This window comes from Malurus melanocephalus, unplaced genomic scaffold (genome assembly GCF_030028575.1).
Source record: "Malurus melanocephalus ecotype Western Australia unplaced genomic scaffold, MMel_1.1 scaffold_3, whole genome shotgun sequence".
Classification (NCBI taxonomy): Eukaryota; Metazoa; Chordata; class Aves; order Passeriformes; family Maluridae; genus Malurus; species Malurus melanocephalus.
In genome coordinates, this window is record NW_026623235.1 from 4,533,416 (window position 1) to 4,554,888 (window position 21,473).

The 21,473-nt window shown below is 41.8% G+C and overlaps 1 protein-coding gene across 1 annotated transcript in view; it reads right to left on the minus strand.

Moving 5' to 3' along the window:
* SNTB1 (syntrophin beta 1) overlaps positions 1–21,473 on the minus strand; it is a 105,624-nt gene that overhangs the window by 21,366 nt on the left and 62,785 nt on the right. The window contains exon 3 of the mRNA XM_057368063.1: positions 16,526–16,733. Coding sequence (XP_057224046.1) covers positions 16,526–16,733 — 208 coding nt within the window. The remainder of the gene's footprint in view (positions 1–16,525; positions 16,734–21,473) is intronic.

The window sequence follows — 21,473 nt, forward strand, 5'->3', positions numbered from 1 at the left end:
CTCTTTTACAACAGCACCCAGATTAAGTCCTACATGGGCTTTCACCCTTGTAGTTTTCTCCATGCATAACCTCCCAACATCCTTATAGTCCTCCTGAGTTCCCTGTCCCTTCTTCCAAAGGTCCTAAACTCTCCTTTTTATCCTGAGTTCCAGTCAAAGCTCCCCATTCAGCCAGGCTCATCTTCATCCCCACCAGCTCATCTTTGAGCACACAGGGAGGCTCTGCTCCTTCGCCTTTAGGATTTCTTTCTTGAACACTCTCTAGCCTTCCTGGACTCCWCTRCCCTTCAGGACTGCTTCCCAAGGGATTYTCTGGACCAGACTCCCAAACAGGTGAAAGTCTGCCCTCCAAAAACCCAAGCTATCAATTTTGCTGACCCCCCTCCTTACTTCTCCAAAATCTGAAAACTCATTTTGTGATCTCTGTGCCCACAATGGCTCCAGCCATCACACTGCAGCAGTGCTTCTCTGGACTCAGTCCTTCCCAAAGAGCAGGTCCAGTCAGGTGCCTTCCTGAGGTGGCTCCCTCWCCAGCTGTGTCACTCCAGGAACCTCCAAGGTGACGTGAAACATGAACAYTGCTCAGGGGAGAACAGAAGTTGTTCCCAAGATTTGTTTAACCKGTTCTTTAAAACCTTCCCTGACAGAAATCCTCAGCTTCTCTATGGTAGTCCTAGGCCAATTTCACCCTMAGGGAATCACTGCTCATACTGGAGTACATGCCACTGTGATCCTGGGGTTACTGAGTTCAGGTGTCATTGCATGCTTGGGAGACTAACAGAAAACTCGAATTTGGCTTTTCAGCTAAATATAGTTTTAAGATAGTCATTTTTGTAACCCTGCCAAAGTAGTTTCAGAAGAGCAATGGCTGCAGAGGAAATGGRTAAGTGGGAAGAATGCAGGAGAGGAAGGTCAGAGCTGGAGGATAACTGCAGTTTGTCACCGGTCTGGGATTTGCTGGACAGCTGTCACCACTGTGTGGCACAYGAAGAAACACACACATCCCTGATATACAAAAATAATTGGCAAGGCAGCTTCCATAGGACCCACTGTTACCAACTCTAGCCAGCCAAAGCTCCCTTGGGGATRTCAACTGGGGCTTGAAAATCAATCTAAGGTTTGCCTGGTATTTAAAATAGATTTTTAATTTTTGCTGATACATCAAGCCTTTTTTTGCTTTGTTGACATTCCTTAGTTTCAAGCTTTTTTTCTGTGGCTAGGAACATACAATAAAAATGAGAGCTCAGCTTTCATAAACCCTCATTATTTCAGAAGATGCAGTAGAAGTAAAAGTATTTGAGCTATGAGGTTGGCACCTACGGTCAGGATGTGAGCTGCCACTTCCCAAGAGGCATCAGTTTCCAGATCTAATAGTTTATATTGCAAAAGCAGGCAAGATCACAGCCCAGGGCTTTACAACAACAACTCTTTAAATTAATCTAGTATCTAAAACAACAAAAAAAGGGAAATATTGAAGGGCATGTGTTAATAGAAACTATGAATATTCAACAGAGCTACACAAGGAAGACAAATAAAGAATATTCTACTTAGCAGGTACCTACGCCAAGCTTTAAATTAGCCACACAGGACAAATGGATTTAGTGCTGTGCTGTGTTATTTCATCTAGATTACTACAAAATACACAATTAGGGCCATCAATCTACACACACAAATCCTACAAATATCAGCAAATTACATGCTGTAAGCTATGTAATTTTGAAAGCTAATGCTCTCTATCTGTTCTAATTCTCAGTGTTTCATATTTTTAAAATAATTATAGCATTTAACTACTCACAGGAAATTCCACTGAGAACTGAACATTCTCCTAGAAGAAAAACTCAGGAGGAATAAAGTTGATCTCCAAAGATAGTATAACCAGATTGAATGCTACAGGTTATCCACCCATGGGGGCAGGATGAGAAACTAAGATTTCAGATTTAAGAAATATTCCTGGAACAGATAATTTTGAATAAAATTAAGAACTTCCTGGTAACAGCATTAGACTTTCAGATCTCTTAACAAACATATTGCATTTCCTAAAAGAAATTATTTTTGGCACAAGAGACATACGATCTTATGAACCAACTGATTTGATCAATGGAAGTTCCTTTCCTGCTGTGGGCTGATAAATCACCCCAGCCAGCAAGTGCCAGCCACTTACAGTAGGAGTTGGCTGAAGATAACACGAACATCACARAGCTACTGTTACTTCTGCACTTATGAGAAAGTGGAAACTCCAAGCAGACAAATACCTGTGAATATTACCAAGTGACTACACCTAATTCCAAGCTTGGTGTTAGAAATCTACTTGCCCTGAAGAATAATTTTACAGATTATATCTCTCTGTTTTATTTCTACAGTACAGATAAGTTTTTGTCTATTCATTGAGATCTCCTTTGTAGTTTGTACTGGCCTAAGCATTGTACATATACTAGTATAAAAAAAAATAATTCAATTGAGAAACACAGCAAAAAGAAAATTGGGAACCATATTTCATTCCGTGGTCATATGCTAATATTCACATAACCCATTTTAGAAGTGTAGCAAATGGCATTGCACTGGCTATCATATGAGCAGCTTCAGACCAAAATTTCTGGGTTTTAAATACCATGTCCTCATTGGCTTTTTTATTTCCTTAGCCATATGGAAAACAGGCACAATTAACTATTTGTCAGAAAACAATCTATTAATTAACACCATTCTGTGCGAATGGACTGAAAATCATGTTCTTTGCTTGCCAAAAAGCTTCCATTTCTGCCTCATGTTTGTGCTCTGAACTAAACATAGCTGCAGATACACAGCTTGACACAACTGACCAAGGCAGAAAGGAACAACTGCTGCCGCAGTTTTTCAGAACCAGCAGCCAGAAAGATTTTCTAAAGATAGGTAGGGGGTCAGGAGAGCGTCACCTCTGCATCTCCTAAAATTCTTTACTGACAGATCCTTATTAAACTGGGTAGAAATAGATAAAATCCCAATTAAGACATTTACGTTTGTGACAGAGCTTGAAAGAGAAAAGATTTGAGGGAGAGGAGGGAGAGTAAGTTACAGCATTTTTTAGGCTTAACCTTAAAAATATAGGGTCTGACTTCAATTATATTTATATCCTTTCAGTTCGACTGACGTCAATGGATTTACTCCTAAATTATGCCAGATGGAAATCAGGCTAGCTATTACAACATTTTCTGCATATAACTAGTACCCCTTTAAAGGCAGCATTTATTCAAAAGTACATCCTCAGACAGCAGACATGCTTSGATAACCCAACCAACATCAGAGGAAGGGACAGTCAGTGCTGGGGAATGCTGAGGCTCAGCTGCAGAGTGACAGAAGGAGAAGAGAAGCAGGAGATMTGGAGCAAACTCCATTTGCTGTTATCTGCATGTGCATGTAGCCTTTGCTGCTGCTGAATCCTGGGCACTAAGCTGGATATCTCTGATATTCTTGTATTTCATTTTTTAGCAAAGSAGCCGGTTGTTTCCAAAACTGAAACCCTCTGCAGGTCCACACAGGGCTCCAGGTGTGTAACCATTATCAGTGGTTACCTCCTTGTCACTGTTGTTCAGAATCACTYCCTCACTTGGATGGGATCCTGTAACCACAACCCATTCCTTCTGCTTGCACTTACAGATACTCAAGTAGCTGTTTCAAGTTATTTGAAGATGACAGAGACTGAATTTTACTTGATGTATACAGGCTACTGGAAACTGGTGATTTACATGATCTTTGATGAGTGCAAACTGTCCAATCTGAAGGAAAATAAGAGAAAGAAGCTGAAATTCCCCTCTCTGAAGTCTTCTTGCAGCTGTCAAGAGTTAAATTTATGTGGCTGTGAAAGGTTCAGAGAAGGCTGGTTTCCTTCTTTGCCAGTGGAGAAGATTTCAGCACCTTCCAATCAACTCAACATTTTGTATACCTGTCTGCACCCRGAGCTCTCTGCAGTTCATCAATGAGCTGCTCCTTCCACTGTCACCTTCCTGAAGGCTCCTGTAGCTCAGATTCATCTTCCAGTCTCCTCCAGCACTGTCCCACTCTTCCCTTTTCCCCAGCTCTGTCTTTCTGCACTCATCCATTTGAGTTTTTGAGTTTGTTCCACTGGTTTATGTCCCAGAGAAATAAAAATCACAGCAGAGACACATCAGATGTGTGGTCCCATGTTTCCTTCTTCCTTTTCTTGCCTGCTCCGATGGTTATAGTTTGGAGCAGTCTGCTCCTACTGCTACTACTTCTGCTGCAATCTCACACCATGGCATTCCAGCTTTGGCTATACCCTAGGCACTCTCATACTGACATAATTATTACATATTAGTCACAACAACCACCCCCAAAATCAGTGCTGCTCTCTTTCTCATTTCARATTCTTGCAGCAGCAAAGAAAGACTCCAACAGCAAGTCAGCTCATCCTCAATAGCCAGCCTTCCCAAAACCCATAAAACCAGACAAAAACATCACATAAAAAATTCTCATACTACCCCATTAAGCTGTGCAACCCCACACCACTCTGCTCCTCTTGGCAATACCTCCAGCTTCTTCCATTTCTTCAAGTTGCCTTTACCTTGTTAACACATGCCTGCAGTTTTGGGTAAGCAGATTTAAACATCTGTTTTGAAATTTTAGGTGGGAGACTGTTAATGTATTCTTTAACCCTGTGATTCAGAGATCTAAAGAGTACAGCAATAATAAGCATTTTTTATGCCCAATGAATACATCTAYGTGCTTAAACCTGAAAAATGTATTCCGCAACCTGAAGAGCCCTGCACTAAACTTCCCAGGGTGAAAGAAGCCAGGGACAACGCCATAAACTATTTCTTTTCATAATAATGTACAAGGTTTTATTCCACAAACAAATAGGTAAGCTTCTATTCCCATAGCAGGCTTCTCCTCAAAGTGAACCTTTTAGAGCCATTTCCATAAACATCACTGGCATGAAGCACAAAAAAGCAGCTATAGCCATGCTACACATTGGCAGCTCCTCTGGCCAATGTCTGCAACTATTTTCAGCACAAGATCAACAAATGAATGTTTGCACAGCAGCATTTGCTCAGCAGAAATGTATAAACAAAAAAAAGCTCCAAGAATACCACAATGTGTTCACAGAGTTTCAGGAATCTTCACTGCAGTCATTAGTGACTAAAACCCAGGTGCTTCCTTCCAGCAGGGCTGCTGGTACTGCATGAGCAACTCAGGGAATCCAGAATATCTAAGAAAACCTTTGGTAAGTCCCTTTGTCTTTGACAGCACTGCCACTACATTGAGAGCAGGTCCAAACCCCCAGACATATATCCTTCAGACCTAAAGAACCAGCCACAATGGCTCCAGATCCCCTTTTTGTACCCTGACTATTGAGCAGGCTCACTGTCCAAGCCAGTCTGCCCTTCCAACAGWGCCACAACAGTGCAGGATGGGGCAGCTTCTCATGCCTCTAGAGAACTTTGATCTTCTAGCAGATCCTGTTTTGAATATTCCTACCCTCTTCTCACCTTTCAGCTGTTTCCTATCTTGCATCCAAAGTCTACTGTGAACACCAAAGATTGCATCTCTATGTACTTTGGGTTTTTCCATTTGATGTCACTGGATTTTCTATTTGAAGCAATAACARTCATTCAGTCTTATTGATTAGTTTTCATTGCACAAAGAGGAGGACACAAAACTCTGTGTGAGGTGCAGAAATCAAATTTATTCTGTCTCTATTTCTCTGTCCCTTATATCTGGTTGTTTAGAGCTTACGTTAAAATCGAAAATGTTGCTTTCTTAGTAACCATGGAGTAACTCTTCCTTTCCTAATCCTTCAGGTGAGCAAAACAGTTATAGAAGGGTATTGTGCATGTTGGGATTTTGTTTATCTCTCCATAAAGATGATTAGTGAAATACTGTCTTTCCCTAGGTTTACAATTGCAAAATGAGGCCAAAATCTGGTCCTTTGAAGGAACTGTTGCTTTTGGAAATGATCAGAAACTGCTTCTATCAAAACCAGGGATGGTGGCTTTTGTGGTTTTTCGACAATTGGTCTTAGGAATCTTATTTATGAATAAAGGAGAACTTTGCTAAAGTATGGCCAAAAAGTTTCTACTAATAAAACAATATATAAATGCTCCCTAATTCCTTTCAATCCATTACGGCCATTAGATTGTAAGCTCTGACAAGGTTAAGTCTAATGTTATTCAAAGGCTGTTCCCCAAAGCAGATTTTGGTAGTAGAATCATTGTTTTGCTGTTTAAACATTCAGGCTTTCCTCTCTATTTCACAGTTCATAAAGCACCTTTATGGTACTGAGGCGGTTGTTTTTTTTCCCCCAAACAGAACAGAAGGCAGTTTGTTTTTCCAGCTTTGATTAAATCTTACATCCCACAAGCAGTGAACCTGTGATACTGCTCTACCATTTTTAATTGTCTCCTTCTATTAAGATGCCAGCACTGAATGTCTTCCCTGCAGCCCCAGCACGTTCAGCCCCGAGCCCGCCGTGAGCGTTGCCGGCTCTGAGGTTAATGTGTACACAGTACAACTCATTAGCCCTGCATTACTATCTGAGCCAAAAATCAACATGATTGATCCAACAATATGTTTGGGCTTGGGACTAAGACTCAAATGAGGTCTCACCAAAAGCAAAGGTCAGCACTTGGCACAAATATCGCTGTGCACGGAGAAAGCTTTTCTTCCAAACTATTCATCAGGGAAGGTACAAATGACAACTAATGTGGGCCTCATTAAAAACGAGTAGAGGGAACCCCTTGGAGAGGACAAGAAGGCTCCCTCACTATCAATTTTTTTTCAGTTTTTTCCCTAAAGCTTTTATTTACGTTACAGTGAAGACAATGTGGTGCTTAAAGAAAGCTGTGGGGCTTGGGGTTTAGGAGACTCGTTAGACTAATTATTGTGATGTACACTATCAATTACTGTCCACTTAAGRAAAGAGGATAATTCTGCAGGCAGAAATAAATCTTCAGAACTGAAGAATCTGGAGGAAAGGGAATAAAAGGGTTTATTTTTTTTATCAGCACTATTTTTTTTAATGTTAAAACTCTGTTGTCAAAACATTTCCCATCCTAAAATAATTAAAACAATCATTAGTTTAAGACTGGAGAGGATACATGAAACGTTTTCAATTGTGGATTTGTTTCAAATACAGTTCTTACAAGGATGTCACTCAAGCACTTTTGCCACAGTCGGGCCCTGAAATCAGAACTTCAAAATATGCTGGTTTACATATGGCATCAGCATGTTCTTTCTTCCTCAGTAGCCAAGGGTGTTGAAAATACTACTGATACAACAATTACACTGTATGAGAAATACTTCCCTGCAGTCTACAAAGCTGCTGTGTTGCMATATAATTGTCTAATGGCACATTTTTGTAAGGGCTGTCATGGTATTATAGGTATAATTTTATTTTTTACAGGATTTGATAACAAGGTAAGAGGCTGGTTTTAATAGCCATGGGAACTCATAGCATAAACAGAAGTTGAGCACTAAAATTGAACTGTATTTGTAGAGTTGGGACTGAGTGAATGTCTTGCCATGCTGAAAACTGTAACACATAAAACTCTTCCCTCTTCACTGTTTTTTTTAAGCTCTTCTATTCTTCTAAAGGTCAAATGGTCCTTCCAACAGAGAACACAACTTCTCCTCAGGATATATTTAGAAAATACGTTTATTTTCCTCTGTTAACAGYTGTTTGGCAAAACAGCTTTCAAGGCACATATTGCTCCTGCTTGTACCAGTGATACTCTGCTCTTCTGYAACAGCCCTCCAACATTAACCACCTCATCTGTACTAAAAGCACTTGTGGGTCAGGATAGCACTCCTCTGATTGCAGGCTGAGTGGSTGAGCGTGATGGGGCAATACGATGCAAAAAGAAAGGAAGAAGTCCAAATGTCTCCCTCTAAATTAGGGTATTTTTAGTAAGAATAACTCCACTTTTGCCAGAAGTTTTCTCTGGGGATCAGCTGGGACCTGGGGGGAGAAGAAGGCTGCAGAGCGAAGAGCATTTTTTATGGCCAGTTCTGTTGCTTTCTGATCTATTTATTCATGCCATTAATCAAAAAGCTGAAATAGAAGTACTGTTGTGCTAGAAAAAAAACAAAGAAATTATGACTGGGGTGAGAGGAATTCATACTGGGCAAAGCCTGAAGGTCAACACTCCCCTAACGGGCCCCTCCATTCCCCTGAAGGTGATTCTTAACTTCAGGAGACAAAACCAGCAAATGAGAACCAGGTAACTTTGAACAGAGAAAATKAAGCTTGATGGGAACTTAAAGCCTGGAAAATCCAGGATTCTCTAAAATAGACAATCCCTTACTTTTCAGGCTTCTAACATGCAGCCTGTAAACAGAAAAATGCAGACAAACAAGCAAACAGAGTGCAAGGGCATAGCTCTCTATTATATGTGGGTTTGCAGGCASCCCCACATCACACAGATGTGCACTCAGGGTGGATCAGCCCTGGGGATGTAAGAATAAGTCTGCTTGTCCCATAGAAGTGAAGTGGGGTCCAGGGGCTGAAGAGTGTCCCCGGTGCTGCTCGGGTCAGTGTGGTCAACGGGGTCAGTGTGGTCAATGGGGCAGTGCAGTCAGTGGGGTCAGTGCAGTCAATGGGGTCAGTGCAGTCAGTGGGGTCAGTGCAGTCAGTGGGGTCAGTGCAGTCAATGGGGTCAGTGCAGTCAGTGGGGTCAGTGCAGTCAGTGGGGTCAGTGCAGTCAATGGGGTCAGTGCAGTCAGTGGGGTCAGTGCAGTCAATGGGGTCAGTGCAGTCAAAGGGGTCAGCATGGTCAGTGGGGTCAGTGCAGCCAATGGGGTCAGTGCTCTGGGCTTTCCCATTGCCCAGGCTGCCTTTGCCTCCCTCTCTGTTTCAGCTGARTTTGTCCCAAACCATTGCTTTAATGGCAGYTTCCCCACCCTGAATAACCACTCCACAGCATCTCCAGATGCCCAGGATGGGCTCCACACCCTCCTCAATCGTTGTCCTGGTCTGGTTTCTCCCACCCTTCTGGGCAGGAACGACACTCTGCTTTCCACTTTCTGCTCTGCCACCACTGCTGGCACCCTACTCACACCAGTGAGAGTAGGCAGAAACACACTGGGGCAGAAGCAGATCAGTTGTTTTGGTATTTAAGTACCTAAAATAATTAGGAAGGCCACCCTCCACTCCCCATTGACAGCAGTGCTGAATACGGGTTCATAGAGGTCTCTGCTTCCTATGCAACATGTGTTTTATAAAGGAGGTTCATGTTGCATTTAAATCACGTTTGAAAACCAAAGAGCATCACTGTCTCAAATTCCTTCACTGTCTTTCTTATGATATTTTCTGTCAGAGGCTGAGAGAAAAAAGGAAGTCCTTCCCCAGCTTCTGAAGGAAGGGGATCAAAGCCTTCTTTCACATCACACCTGTATCTTTGGGTTTTTTTCAATGGATCTTTACTGCAAATATGTTCAAACACAGGCTTTCAAACCTGTGAAGCCGCAAAAGGTGAGCTGACCTAGCACATGCACAAGGTGAGATGGATCCTTTTGGACAAATTCAACTGCAGCTGCCAAGGCAAAAGACAGAGAGGTGTAAGATCTAGGAAAAGAATACCTCATTTATTAAAATCTAGAAAGCTCCTTSTCCAACAAAATCTAACCCAGCCAAACGGGAGTCCCAATTTGGGTTATAGAGAATAAAGAGTTAAGTATTCAYGCCATGGCAGACACATTGTGCAAAGCAGCCAGTGCTCAGAACCACATCAGGATATGCTCTGGACCACACTGGGATGTGGCCCCACAGCCACCACCCTGCTGTGTAGGAGAAACCTACAGAAACAGCTCCCACACCTCAGGAAGGCTCTGAATTCCCCATTTCCTTTCAGCATCCTCTCCTCCTCCCAAGCTACAGCCCATCATTTCCCCTCTCAAACCCCGCCCCTGGTTTGCTGACCAGACATCTGCAGAGGTCTCTGTCACAGCAGAGCCGTGGGGGTCCCACCTGTGGCTGCTGTCCCCTGCCTGGACAGGACGAGCTGCCAGAGCAGCAGCCACATCTCTGGGCTCAGAATTCCTCCTGATGCACAGAGAGAGAAGTTAAATAAACCCTATGTGGAGGCAGGACGATAAAAAGGAACTTTCTCATCATTCCTGGAGTTCTTATGACCAGTGACAGACATATGCTGCATTTTATGGAGAAATTAAAGTCATCTGTGAGGACAGATCAAAGCTGAGGCAGAGGGAGAGCAGGAAGGATGTGATCACCCCTGCTGGGATCCGACCAGAGCTAATGCAGCCCATGGGAAGGGCGAGGGGATATGCAGGGCCCAGTTTACACTGCAGCTCAACTTGTGCAAGAATGATTCAATACCTGAAGGCAATCCCAGGCACAACAGTGCTGGGATTTATTTAACTGTGCTCTATAATTACCTCATAAGGGGTTTTCCTTCACTATAACAACCAACTGAACTGCACAAATACAGACTTTCGATTTYGGGTCCTTCATGCATTTACCTTCATATTCYTATAACTTTTMATTATTTACTTAYACCTATTCTTCTTCTGTCCAGTCTCCTTGCAATAAGAACTTCACTYAATTTTATTATTTGCTCGTCTCTCATTGGCATGGGAAGAAATAGAACATGTTTTACAGATAAAGACTGACAAAGCCTTTGAAACAGCACAGTGAATGAAAAGGCTTTTTTCAGCCTCAGTTTTCCTTAATATAGCCATTTACTGAAGGCACCTAAAGCAAGGAGAGAACCATGTCACTGCTGGTAAAAATGGCCTGTGGAGGAACCTCGCTGATGCTTGGAGAGGAAATTACTCTTCATGCTATTTCAGGTTTACGTCTTTCCTAAGAACAGGCTGATCATTATTCCAGATAATGAAGACTGTTAATGTAATTAAGAACTCTGTTCTGGTGTTTTACAAAGCAAACAAAAACGTTCTGGAATTAATAAGCTGCAAGGTTAAGTGACACAGGGCAAAAGCAGGATTCTTCATTTGGATATAAGTGCTCCACAGCAAGTCATTAGCTGGTATTTAAAAGTCCAATTTCTAATTTAGGACACAGGGAAGGTTTTCCATTTGAGGTATGTGTAATCTCTAAARGGTCAGATCGATGTTGAGATTATGACCAGATGTATACTATCAATATGAGAAATTGCATCCTTCTTTAACCTCAGAAAACAGAAGACMAGGACCAAACTGCCTTGCCCTTCTTCCTGGAGGTTATAGGTCAGCAGTATTTCCAAACTTGTCTACAATTCCCTTGATAAGTTAGGCATTTCAGTAATAGGGKTTTTTTTTAGTAAACACCCATTTTTCTAACAGTTTACTTATCTGATTAAATCATGTATTGATTTGTACTGGGTTAACAGACAGTGCAAACCCAAAGCTTGCTGCAGTCTCAGCCTAAACATGCACAGGTACTTTCCAGGCACAGAAGAGAGGCCTGGGGATTAGCATAACCTGGATTTTATTCCTGAAAATGCTGCTGGTCCAGACTGTGCACCCCGATGAGGCAGCCACCCTGGAGGAACAGTGACACACTGTCTAAAGAGGCAGTTGGTTCCCAATCCCCTCCTTGCCACAGGTTCTCACTACTTGTCTTGCACTGGGATTTGCCTCTGCCATAAAACCTCCAAAAAGTAATGAATTTTCTACAAGAACTGCCACCACCATGATGGAAGAGCTGGGAATGCTAAGGGGAACACGGGCAGCTGCAACCACAGACATGACCATGCCACGTTTTTAAAATGCTGCYTAGCAGATGCTGTGCTCCATGGGAAGGTGGTTTAAGTCAGATATAAATAAGTAAGAACAGATAATATCAGATACATAATGTTAAATAAGGTTTTAACTAYGTGGTGGGCTGGTGGTTTTCTCATGTAAAGACATTTTAAGCTCACTTTTACAATTTGGAAAGAACATAAAAGTTTTTAACTAGAGATCTCAATTTCCTTGAAAACTCATTTATCTGTGATGAGAATAACAACATGGCTCTGTTGCTGTCTACATATTTTGCTAACCTGTGAACATGCTTCCTAAGGAAATGGTAACATTTTCATTTCATACTGGGGGAAAAAAATAACCTGAAATACACTCTCATGTCATTTGCCTAAATCTTATTTGGACAGCTTGCACGTCTCATCGTTTTCCTGTTATCACTAGCTCCTCTGAATTAGAGTGAGAGCAGGCAGATAAATGTAATGCTGCAATATACAGCTCAATTCTGAAGAAGATCACTCTGCTGTGACATGCCTTGCACTTCAGCACTAATGCAATGATACGGTTATCTCAGGTTTGAGGAGACCCAACAGCCTGTAATATATTAACGCACTTTTCATTTCAGAGATAGTGTCAGGAGCTGAAAAACAACTCTGGTTCACCATGCTGCTTTGGTTATTTCCCCTCAGACTCTTTTCTTCCCTCTGAAACCCACACCAGATTTGTGGGAGCAGCAACACTYTTGCCCTTGAACAAGAACCAAGTGCTGGGGTTAAGACCCATTGAGAAAAGCCCATAAGGTCACTTCTTCTACAGCTTCGAAAATTGACATTAGAAAAGACAACTTGCAGCAATTCCTATTTTTAAGTTTCTCAAAGGAGCTTTGAGATAATTTTAAGAAGTCCAGGGCCTGTAAGACATTTGACATCCGGAAAGGAGAACAGTCTTTGGCTGCAGAAACACTTTTTCTTTCTTCCAAGCCTACATGAAAAGTCTCACTGGCACAGAGAGGACAGGGAGAGATGCACAGCTCAGGGTTTCATTTAGTTTTCTTTTTTTTTGTTAACTGACCCAGCTTGAAGTTGGCGCCTGGCTACAGTTTCAGCTGCCCCTGAAGCCAGTCATGCTTTTGCTTGTGTGGCTGACTGCTGAATTGGCAAAAGCTACCTTCACAAAACCCCTTTTGCCAGAACACCTTTTTGTGTTTGCATTAAAAAGGAAAAAATTCAGATAAAGCTTTTGCCAATGATATTTTGGTCTACTGGAGCAGACGTTACAGAGYGATAAAATAAACCACCATTTCCTCACTATTTTAGCTCTCCAGCTCAAGAGCAGAATTTACTCTCACAAAGGAGCTCAGTGGTAGATGGGTAACTGTAAGAAGAGCAGCAATGCCTCTTTCAGCTCCTCTGCAAGTCATGAGATGTGCAAAAGTATTAAAAAGAGTGGGGAGAARAAACGCTGGAGAAGACATTTCTACAAGGATTGAAAGCATTCCCGGAAGGAACAGAAGCAATGCACAACTGGAAAAGCTCCTCAATTAAGATGACATTATTAACTTCTCTTTTTTAAATCTGGTTGCTAAATGTATCTTTACAGGGAGCATTAAAACAGACAAGACTAGGGAAAATTAAAACCCACATGTAACAATTCCCCCATGCTTTGCCTGACTGTTAAATGCACAGGTCTTGCTGAAGYAGAAAGACAAATACAGGAAGCACAAGGTGATGAGACGTGCACACACTTCATTACAAACCAGCACTTGGTATTTCTCTTAGTTACAGAGAAGTTTTAGGACACTGGTGACTAAATACAACTCCCTAATCCTTGGCCAGCTTTAGAAACCTTCCTCATAAGGCCAAGGTCAGGACAAGGCTACTTCCTCAATAAAAGAGGGAATATGGCATCTCTAATGACTGCTTCTGGCTGTTKTTCTCCTTGCCTATAAGAAGGCCACAGTGAACATTTGCTTTCTGAAAGTGACACAGATCTCTTTATTTACCAGCAGACAGACCCTCACTGCCTACAAAAAAAACTGAAGGTGGACTTGCAAGATGAAAGTTTCAGGRTGCAAACCACAAATTYAGGGCTTTCTTCACAGGGAAGTTCWGTTAAGGTKGTAGAAGCCTGTTAGTATGCAATGGCTTAGTATCTTAGATAACATACTATCTATTTTAATGTTACCCACCTGAGGGAGGCTCCCCTAATGAATCTATTTTTGTGGTATCATGAAGGGTGAAGTTCAGAGCTAAGTTTAGAACAGAGTCACATAAAAAATACCAAACCAGGAAATAGCTTAATTGAAGCAGAGAGTAATCACAGCAAATTACAGTGAATTTCTATGGGATTACATTTTGCATTCCCCAAACAAGAGGAGGAATTCAGCTCACAGCCTTTCCATTTTGCAGAGAGAACATTTTCAGGATAGGCTATGTAAGTAACACAGTACGAAGCCATAAAAGCTGTCTCAAAAGTGAAAGTCTAGGATGTCTTTGTGACCCTGTGGGATGCCCATGCTGGAGCTGGCTCCTGGCAGGGACTGGTGGCCCTGTGGAGCGGGGTGCTCACCCTGGAGCAGCTTTGGTGGCAGGACCTGTGACACTGGGGGGCATCCGCGCTGGAGCAGTTTGTGAAGAAGCGCTGCCCATGGAAGGACTCAGGTGGGGAAGTTCATGGAGATCTGTCTCCTGTGGGAGGGACCCCACCCTGGGGCAGGGGAGGAGTGTGAGGAGCCCTCCCCTGAGGAGGAAGGAGCAGTGGAAAYAAGGTGTGATGAACTGACCACAGCCCCATTCCCATCCACTTGTGCCACAGGGAGGGGAGAAAGGTAGAGAAAATCATAAGTAAGGGGAAAAGGGAGGGACGGGGATTAAGATTTGGTTTTATTTTCTCATTACCCTGCTCTGGTTTGTTTGGTAATAAATTCAGGGGATTTTGCACCAAGTCGAGTGTGTTTAGCCTGTGATGGTAATTGGTGAATCATCTCTCCCTGCCCTTATCTCAACCCATGAGCCTTTTCTTTTATTCCCTCTCTCCTCTCTCCAGCTGAAGAGGGGGAGTGATAGAGTGGCTTTGGYGGGCACMTGGCATCCAGAGTCAAACAACCACAATGATATTCACCGTGCACTTCCACAAATGGCTGCAGAATTTAATCTCTTCCCACTAACAAAGCCAGGTTTTGCACAAGGATCTGTGGTCAGCACCTCCCTTGGTTGCCTTGAGCACCTCCTCTGAGCTGTGCAAATAGCTGGCATAAGTACASTATATGCAGGTTATCACTCTTTATCCAGGCTTTACAGCCCACAGTCTCACAAAAGAAAAGGAATTTCACATCACTTTTTGCCATATGTTGGGATTCTCGCTACTTTTCACCAGGTCTCCAACATGAGAGAAAGGTGGGAACTTTTGACCTCAYTCAGTTACTACTGCACAGTTCTGGATGGTTTTTAGTGAGAAAAACAAGTTGCCTTTCAAGTAACAATGTCACTGCAAATCTCTCAAGGCTAATGCTTRGTGAGAGTCACCGTAAATACACTGGAACACTCACAGAGGCCACAGCCTGACCCTAACAAAGGCAGAACAAGTTTCACCACTAGGTTCAGAAAGACCTCAAAATGGTCCATAATGAGTAACATGCAATAAGATTTCAGCCCACAAGGGAAGGGGAAAAAAAAAAAGAAAAAAAAAGGAGAAAGAGAGACGCATGAAGGGGATATTGTGTATTAACTGTAAGAAGAGTAAATTCATAAACCAGAAGCCCTGTGTCCACTTAAAATTATCTGTGAATATTACACTTACAAGGTSTACAGAGCAGTTACCCTTTCAGAGGAAAGGATTTTGCAACAGAAAAAGCCTCTTATGCTYAGCTTTTTGTAAGTTTATAGAAATACAAAATGGAAAACAAGATTAAAGATCTTGTGGCTGCATAGTTTAAGACTGTTAAAATTTACTTACCAATGTTTTGGTGTTTTAATCCTAAATTATTCCCCCAAATATTTAACATTTTCTACAGCGCTAAGCCACAGAGTTGTGCTGTTGTCCCCACTCTGGGAGCTTGGAGGCAGGGATGGAAAAAGATACAAAATCTGCCAGAAAGGCTTTGMAATCTCTGTGTCACTGCAAGAATGAATTCTGAGACTACTGATTTAAAATCAGATCACCTAATATGGATACCACCCCTGTGCATTCATGGATTGTCTTTCCACAGGTCAACAGATCCCAGACTACTCTCAAACTGAACACCAGTTTTTCTCTGTGCATAAAACATTTTAAGACTCAAACTTGGGAAGACAGGCAAGAGTTGCAATTGCAAGCTCAACCTTCTAGGATACTCAACTCAAAGGCAGGGTTACAATTGTAGAACAAGCTCCCAGCCTTTATGGAAAGCTCGGGATGATCTCCATCTCCAGAGGTCAGGCACAGCAGAGGGGTGGCCCATGCACCAAGTAGGTACTTCCCAAACTGGGAGTAGGAATGTGACAACTCATATAAACGACAGGAGTTGTAACAGCAGGTGAACTCAGGGGCTGGTGTCAGTTTTTGTGACATCCCTGAAATTGACATGATGTCCCATTCCTGAACTTAATATCAGACTTTTTGATTTCCCAGGAAAGTCTTTGTTAATTGGCATGCAAAAGCAGAGACTATGGGACTGTATTGTTTTCTGCTCGTTTTTTTAAAGCATAAAAATGGGCACRTTAGGAAAAGAAAGGTCTTCAAGGAAAGCTAAATCAAACCCCAGAATCTTATTTAGTGACTCTATTTCCAGAAAAGGCTGAACTCAGGAACAGAGAGCAAGTGACAGAGAGTTTAGAAATTAAAATAAGAATGTTTTCATTACCTTTTCTGCAAGCCAGCCTAGGTGCCTAATCTCTCGACTTCCAGCAATCCCTGTTTTACCCAGCTGGTCTCTGACCTCTGCAATCACCCTGGGGATGAGCTCATTGACACTGGAGTGGATGGCATTGAACCAGGCCTGGGCTGTAGCTGAATCCTTACTCCTGAGCACCACGGTGTGCTTGGCATCAGGTGAATGAACTTCAATAATTCTAGAAAAATGGGGGAAAAACATWATGTTCATTCATATACTAACAGGCAGCTGAATTTATTACCTCATTTAGTGAATGCAAATGGGTTAAAAAGGATACTAATATTGAGACCTGGCACTAAAAACTTACCTTTACAACATCTGAATAGATTAGGATCATCTTAACTGAAGCCAGCTCTCTGCTGGCATTATGATAATATCCTTGAGAAGGAGATTTGCCAGTGCTGATGCAATCCCACATATAGCATGTCAATAGGAGTTTCAAATGTAAAGGCAAGAGGAACATTCACTGACATAGACACCACCCAGAACTGTGGGAAGACAACTAAGAAGCCAGGGAGGAGCTGCTGCCTTTCTTAGCTGGCTGTCATGGCACAACCAGAGATTTTCAGTGTGTTTATTTTACACGTGCAGAGATAAATGAAAACCATCTTCATCCCAAACAGAGGAATTTTCTTAGGATTGTTCTGCGGTTTCAGTGATACCCCTGTGCATTAACCAGATGTATATCACAACTCTCCAGGAGTTACCAGCACCCTCAATGCTCCATTTAGATCCTGCTAACAGTGGCAACAAGAAAGTGCTAACAGCAACCAGACGATTGCTGCTGGCAGGCACCTTTTACAGATTTTCAAGCTCCTGTGGAAAGAGATGAGTTTTGTTTCAAAGAAAACATTCCTRCTAGACTACCCTGTGGGTTTCCACCGTGGTTTGAGAAGTACAACCGAACACAGTTTTCAGGAAAACGAATCCTGTTCATTGCGGTTATGGGACTCGTGCCAACACCTTTGCTAACAACAACAAAAGTGCTTTGACAGGCAGCTGCAGCTATTTCAGYTCTGTTCTCAGTGAAGTTATTAGTTATTAGTGGGGCTTTGTGTGCTCTTTAYAGCTTTGTGGGCCATTTTACTTGAACATCTGTTAAATAATCCACAAAGTAATAGCCTGTTTTATCTTTATGTGGCAATTATAAAACAAAGCCCTGGTCATTGCCCATCACTCAACTCTCTATCACATTGGTGCTTTTTTATTATAAAGGTACAGTGACTGCCCCTGAATGTTACCCTCACAAATTYGACCTGGGATCTGAGCCTAGGCATGTTCCCCAGTCTCTGGGGCACACAATGACTCCTTTCTGCAGCAGAAAATTAATTAGTTCAGTGGAATTTATTCAGGTTGAGGCTCAAAACAGTACTGTAACGCAAATATTTGTTGTGTAATTACAAAATCCTGCAATTTGGAGTTTAACTAACAATTAAGAGGTTTTAATTAGTTGGTTAAACCAGAGCAGAATCCAGAACAGAGGGTGACTTGATCTGCACAGCTATCTGGGGCTCAGAGAGCAAGGATCCCTGGTTTCATGTTTGTCCATTTTGGGAAGGGGAGGTCTCCACGTAGACACTGTTCTAAAGATAGAAAAGGTCATGATTTTCCAAACTCAGCAGCTGAACTGCTCAGGGTCTTAAATCACTCGATAGCTTAAAAAGTAGTTTGATTTTTCAGGAAGCACAGAACCAACACARTAATGCCTGTTTCCTCAGTAAAGCTGCTGCAACTCAGCACGGTCTGAAAACCAATGTTATTTAGCCACTCCAAGATGCACCAAACATTCAACTTCAGGTACCAAAGCAAAATTCCTTGACATGTGATACCAATCTTATGAAGTAGAAAACTGTATTAATAGATAGGCATGCTCCCAATCACACACTCATTTTTTTCTGAACTGCTAGACACACCATGTCCTTTGTGGTTATGATTTAGCCATTTGTGTCCACTGAACATGATGATAATGCACAGCTACCTTACCCCGGTCTCTTTCCATCAGAGTCACAGCTCTCCCTCTGCTGAATCCCACTGCAACTCTGAACTGGAGTTTGAGTGTGTTCTTGTAGGCAGCTACCAACAAAAATAAACTAGCGGGCTTGAATTTTCAAAATGCATTGTGGTAATCAGTGAAATGTTGCTTATTACTTACAGAACAGATTTTGGCAGGAGATCTTACAGCATTTTACAAATGACAAATGAGCATCCTCATTTCACCAACAAAAAAGTGGAAAAGTGAAGAACCCAGAGCAGGCCAGGAACAAAAATCAGTATTTTCAGTCCTCTGTCTCCCATTTTAATACTTCTTTGACAAACAAAAATTATTTGGACAACACAGCTGTATTGTGCTGCATTTGCAAAATGTTAACACACCATATAGATTGTGTGAAACAATGTTTTCACAAAGCTTGTGGTTTCTACACGGGAACTCCCACTTACAAAGTCACTGCACATCATGCAGTAAACAAAGTGCTGAACGCAGACTTTAAAGACTCAGAAGAAAGTGCTGCTTTTTCATTTGCAAAGGAGCAGCAGCAAACTTGTGAGATTTCCTTRTAAGTTAGAGTTGTAGCAGGTTTTGACTTAAAAACAAATTATTGAGAGCTGAAAGAGCTTCCAAATGGCAACCTGCTTACCTCCAATTTGCAAATTTTTCCTTAAAACCAGTGGATCAACATACAAATAGGTATTTTATTACTGGGACCTTCATTGAAGTGTATTTTCCTTGATAGTGACTATTCAAGTTTTTGTATAAGAGCTCTATTCCCTAAAATAGTGAGCATTTGGACAGTTGTTAACAATTCTGCTTAAGGGGTTCTAAACCATTTCTAACACGGACACATTCAAATGTGATATCAAACTCCAAATTCTAGTGCTTATATGCATACACACAACTGAGCCATGSAAAATACTCATCCCTCAGTGACTAGGAGGAGCTGTTTTGGGAATGCTTGTCAGTCATCAGTGTTTGATGGTGATGCACTAACAATTGCATGAAGTTTACCTCATTGCCTGAGCTGAATAACTACATGATTGGACAATTCTACTACACTTCTCAAMAATTAGTTCAAAATGCTGCTTCGACTGTGCTGAAATGGATTCTCTTTATCCATGGCACTTGTTCAGTCCCACAAATAGATCTGTACGCATCATTTCTTAGCAAGCTGCTACACWGGCCAACTTTTATTTACACACTTTAAAGTCTAAATCCTCAACTGTCTGAACTCTGCTACTGGCTTTTGCTGTAAGATCTGGACTACTAAACCTTAGGAAACTGAGCTTGCAGATTTCCACTAATAACCCTGTCTCCACACTCAACTGGGATGGAGATAATAAAAGAAACTTTAAATTTTCCCGGAAAGCCATGGGCTCTGACTGCAATCAGATGCTGAAAGTGCTGCATCCCTATAAACTCTTTCCTTTTCTGCCTTTCAGCCCACGCTGCTTTGATTCACCAGTCCAATTGGATGATGCTTTCTGTACAGCAGCTGACTGATGGCATTTCCATACTTTTWGAAAAGCAAAAAAATACCAGTGACCTTAGTATAACTCCAAGACTAAGGCACTTTAATGTTCCAGCAGTCCAGCCATTATAGTTTTGATTTGTTCCTTTGCTAAACTGACCACCTCTTACTGACTTCTGTTTATCTGCAGTTCAGTGATAAAGTTCCCTTAGTTCCCCACTGAATCGAAATATTTAGGGCAATGCCACAGCTGTGTTTATTCTCACACTCCACCACAGTTATGTAAATACTGCATATGGAGCTGTTTCTGATAAAGCCCATACCAACCCAAAGGAATTATATGTTAGCTCTAGATGACTGCCAAGATGTGCGGCATCTCTCCAGCTTGGCAGTGCATATGAATGATATCACATTTTCTCAGAGATCATTTGGCAAACCTTATAATAAAAGAGTAATTTTCTCTCTCTTTCTCAAAGACCCTCAGTGAGATGAGGAGTGTTTCCAGCATCCCGTTCTCTACCCGCAGAACATGAGGGTGACACAAAACCCAGTGCTTTCAAACGCTGTAACCTGGCACGTAAGAGGAAAACTCCCTCCCTCACTTCATCATCCAGACTTTTTACTGTACAGAGGATCAGAAGTTGAAAGCAAATGTTTGGTAGACCGTACTAATTCCACATTGATAAGGCTTCTTTCTGCAGGAGTGTTCATTATCTAAGAAATACCTTTTATCAAAACTCTTGAAAGTACTTCTCCCACYGGCACTGGCTCAGGACCAAATCAGGCACTAAGTTACACTTCATGGCTCTTCCTGGGTCAGATTATATATTCAGTGACTGATTAAAGTGTGGAGTAAATCCCTTGAAGTTAATGATAAGCTGGAGCCAGAGTTATTCAAGTCCATCACACTACTTTGATTTTGCACTGGCACAGCGAGGAACAAAACAGTCTGTCACTGACTTTGCAAACTTAAAGATGAATCAAAGGCCAAACTGTTCACTCTGCACCTCCATCACTGTCTCCACATGAAACCATGGTAAGTAATTTTTTTTTATCCAAGTGTACAAACATAGGAGCTTTTCCAGGAAAAGGGGAGGATTTAGAGGAACACAGTCTGATTTGTATTTAAATAGTTATAGGTTTTGTTATAAAACAAATTTTAAAAGACTGTTAAGGATCTTTTGAATTCTACATGCAGCATGAGAAGATGAACCAGGAACGGAATGCATTAAAATTAGGCAATGGAAACTTTGGGCTCAGTCTACAAGGAAAATATTCCAGAGAGAGACTTTYAGGCTTGCAATGAATTCCCCAGCATACGCTCTGAAGAAGCATCTTCATTTGATGAACCTAAATGGGGGTGAAAGCAATTTTAGCAAGCAAGCACTATTTGGTAATCAARTGGAATTTTTCTGTGTGAAAGACTYTMGGTGCCCTTGCTGTCAGAAGGGTAC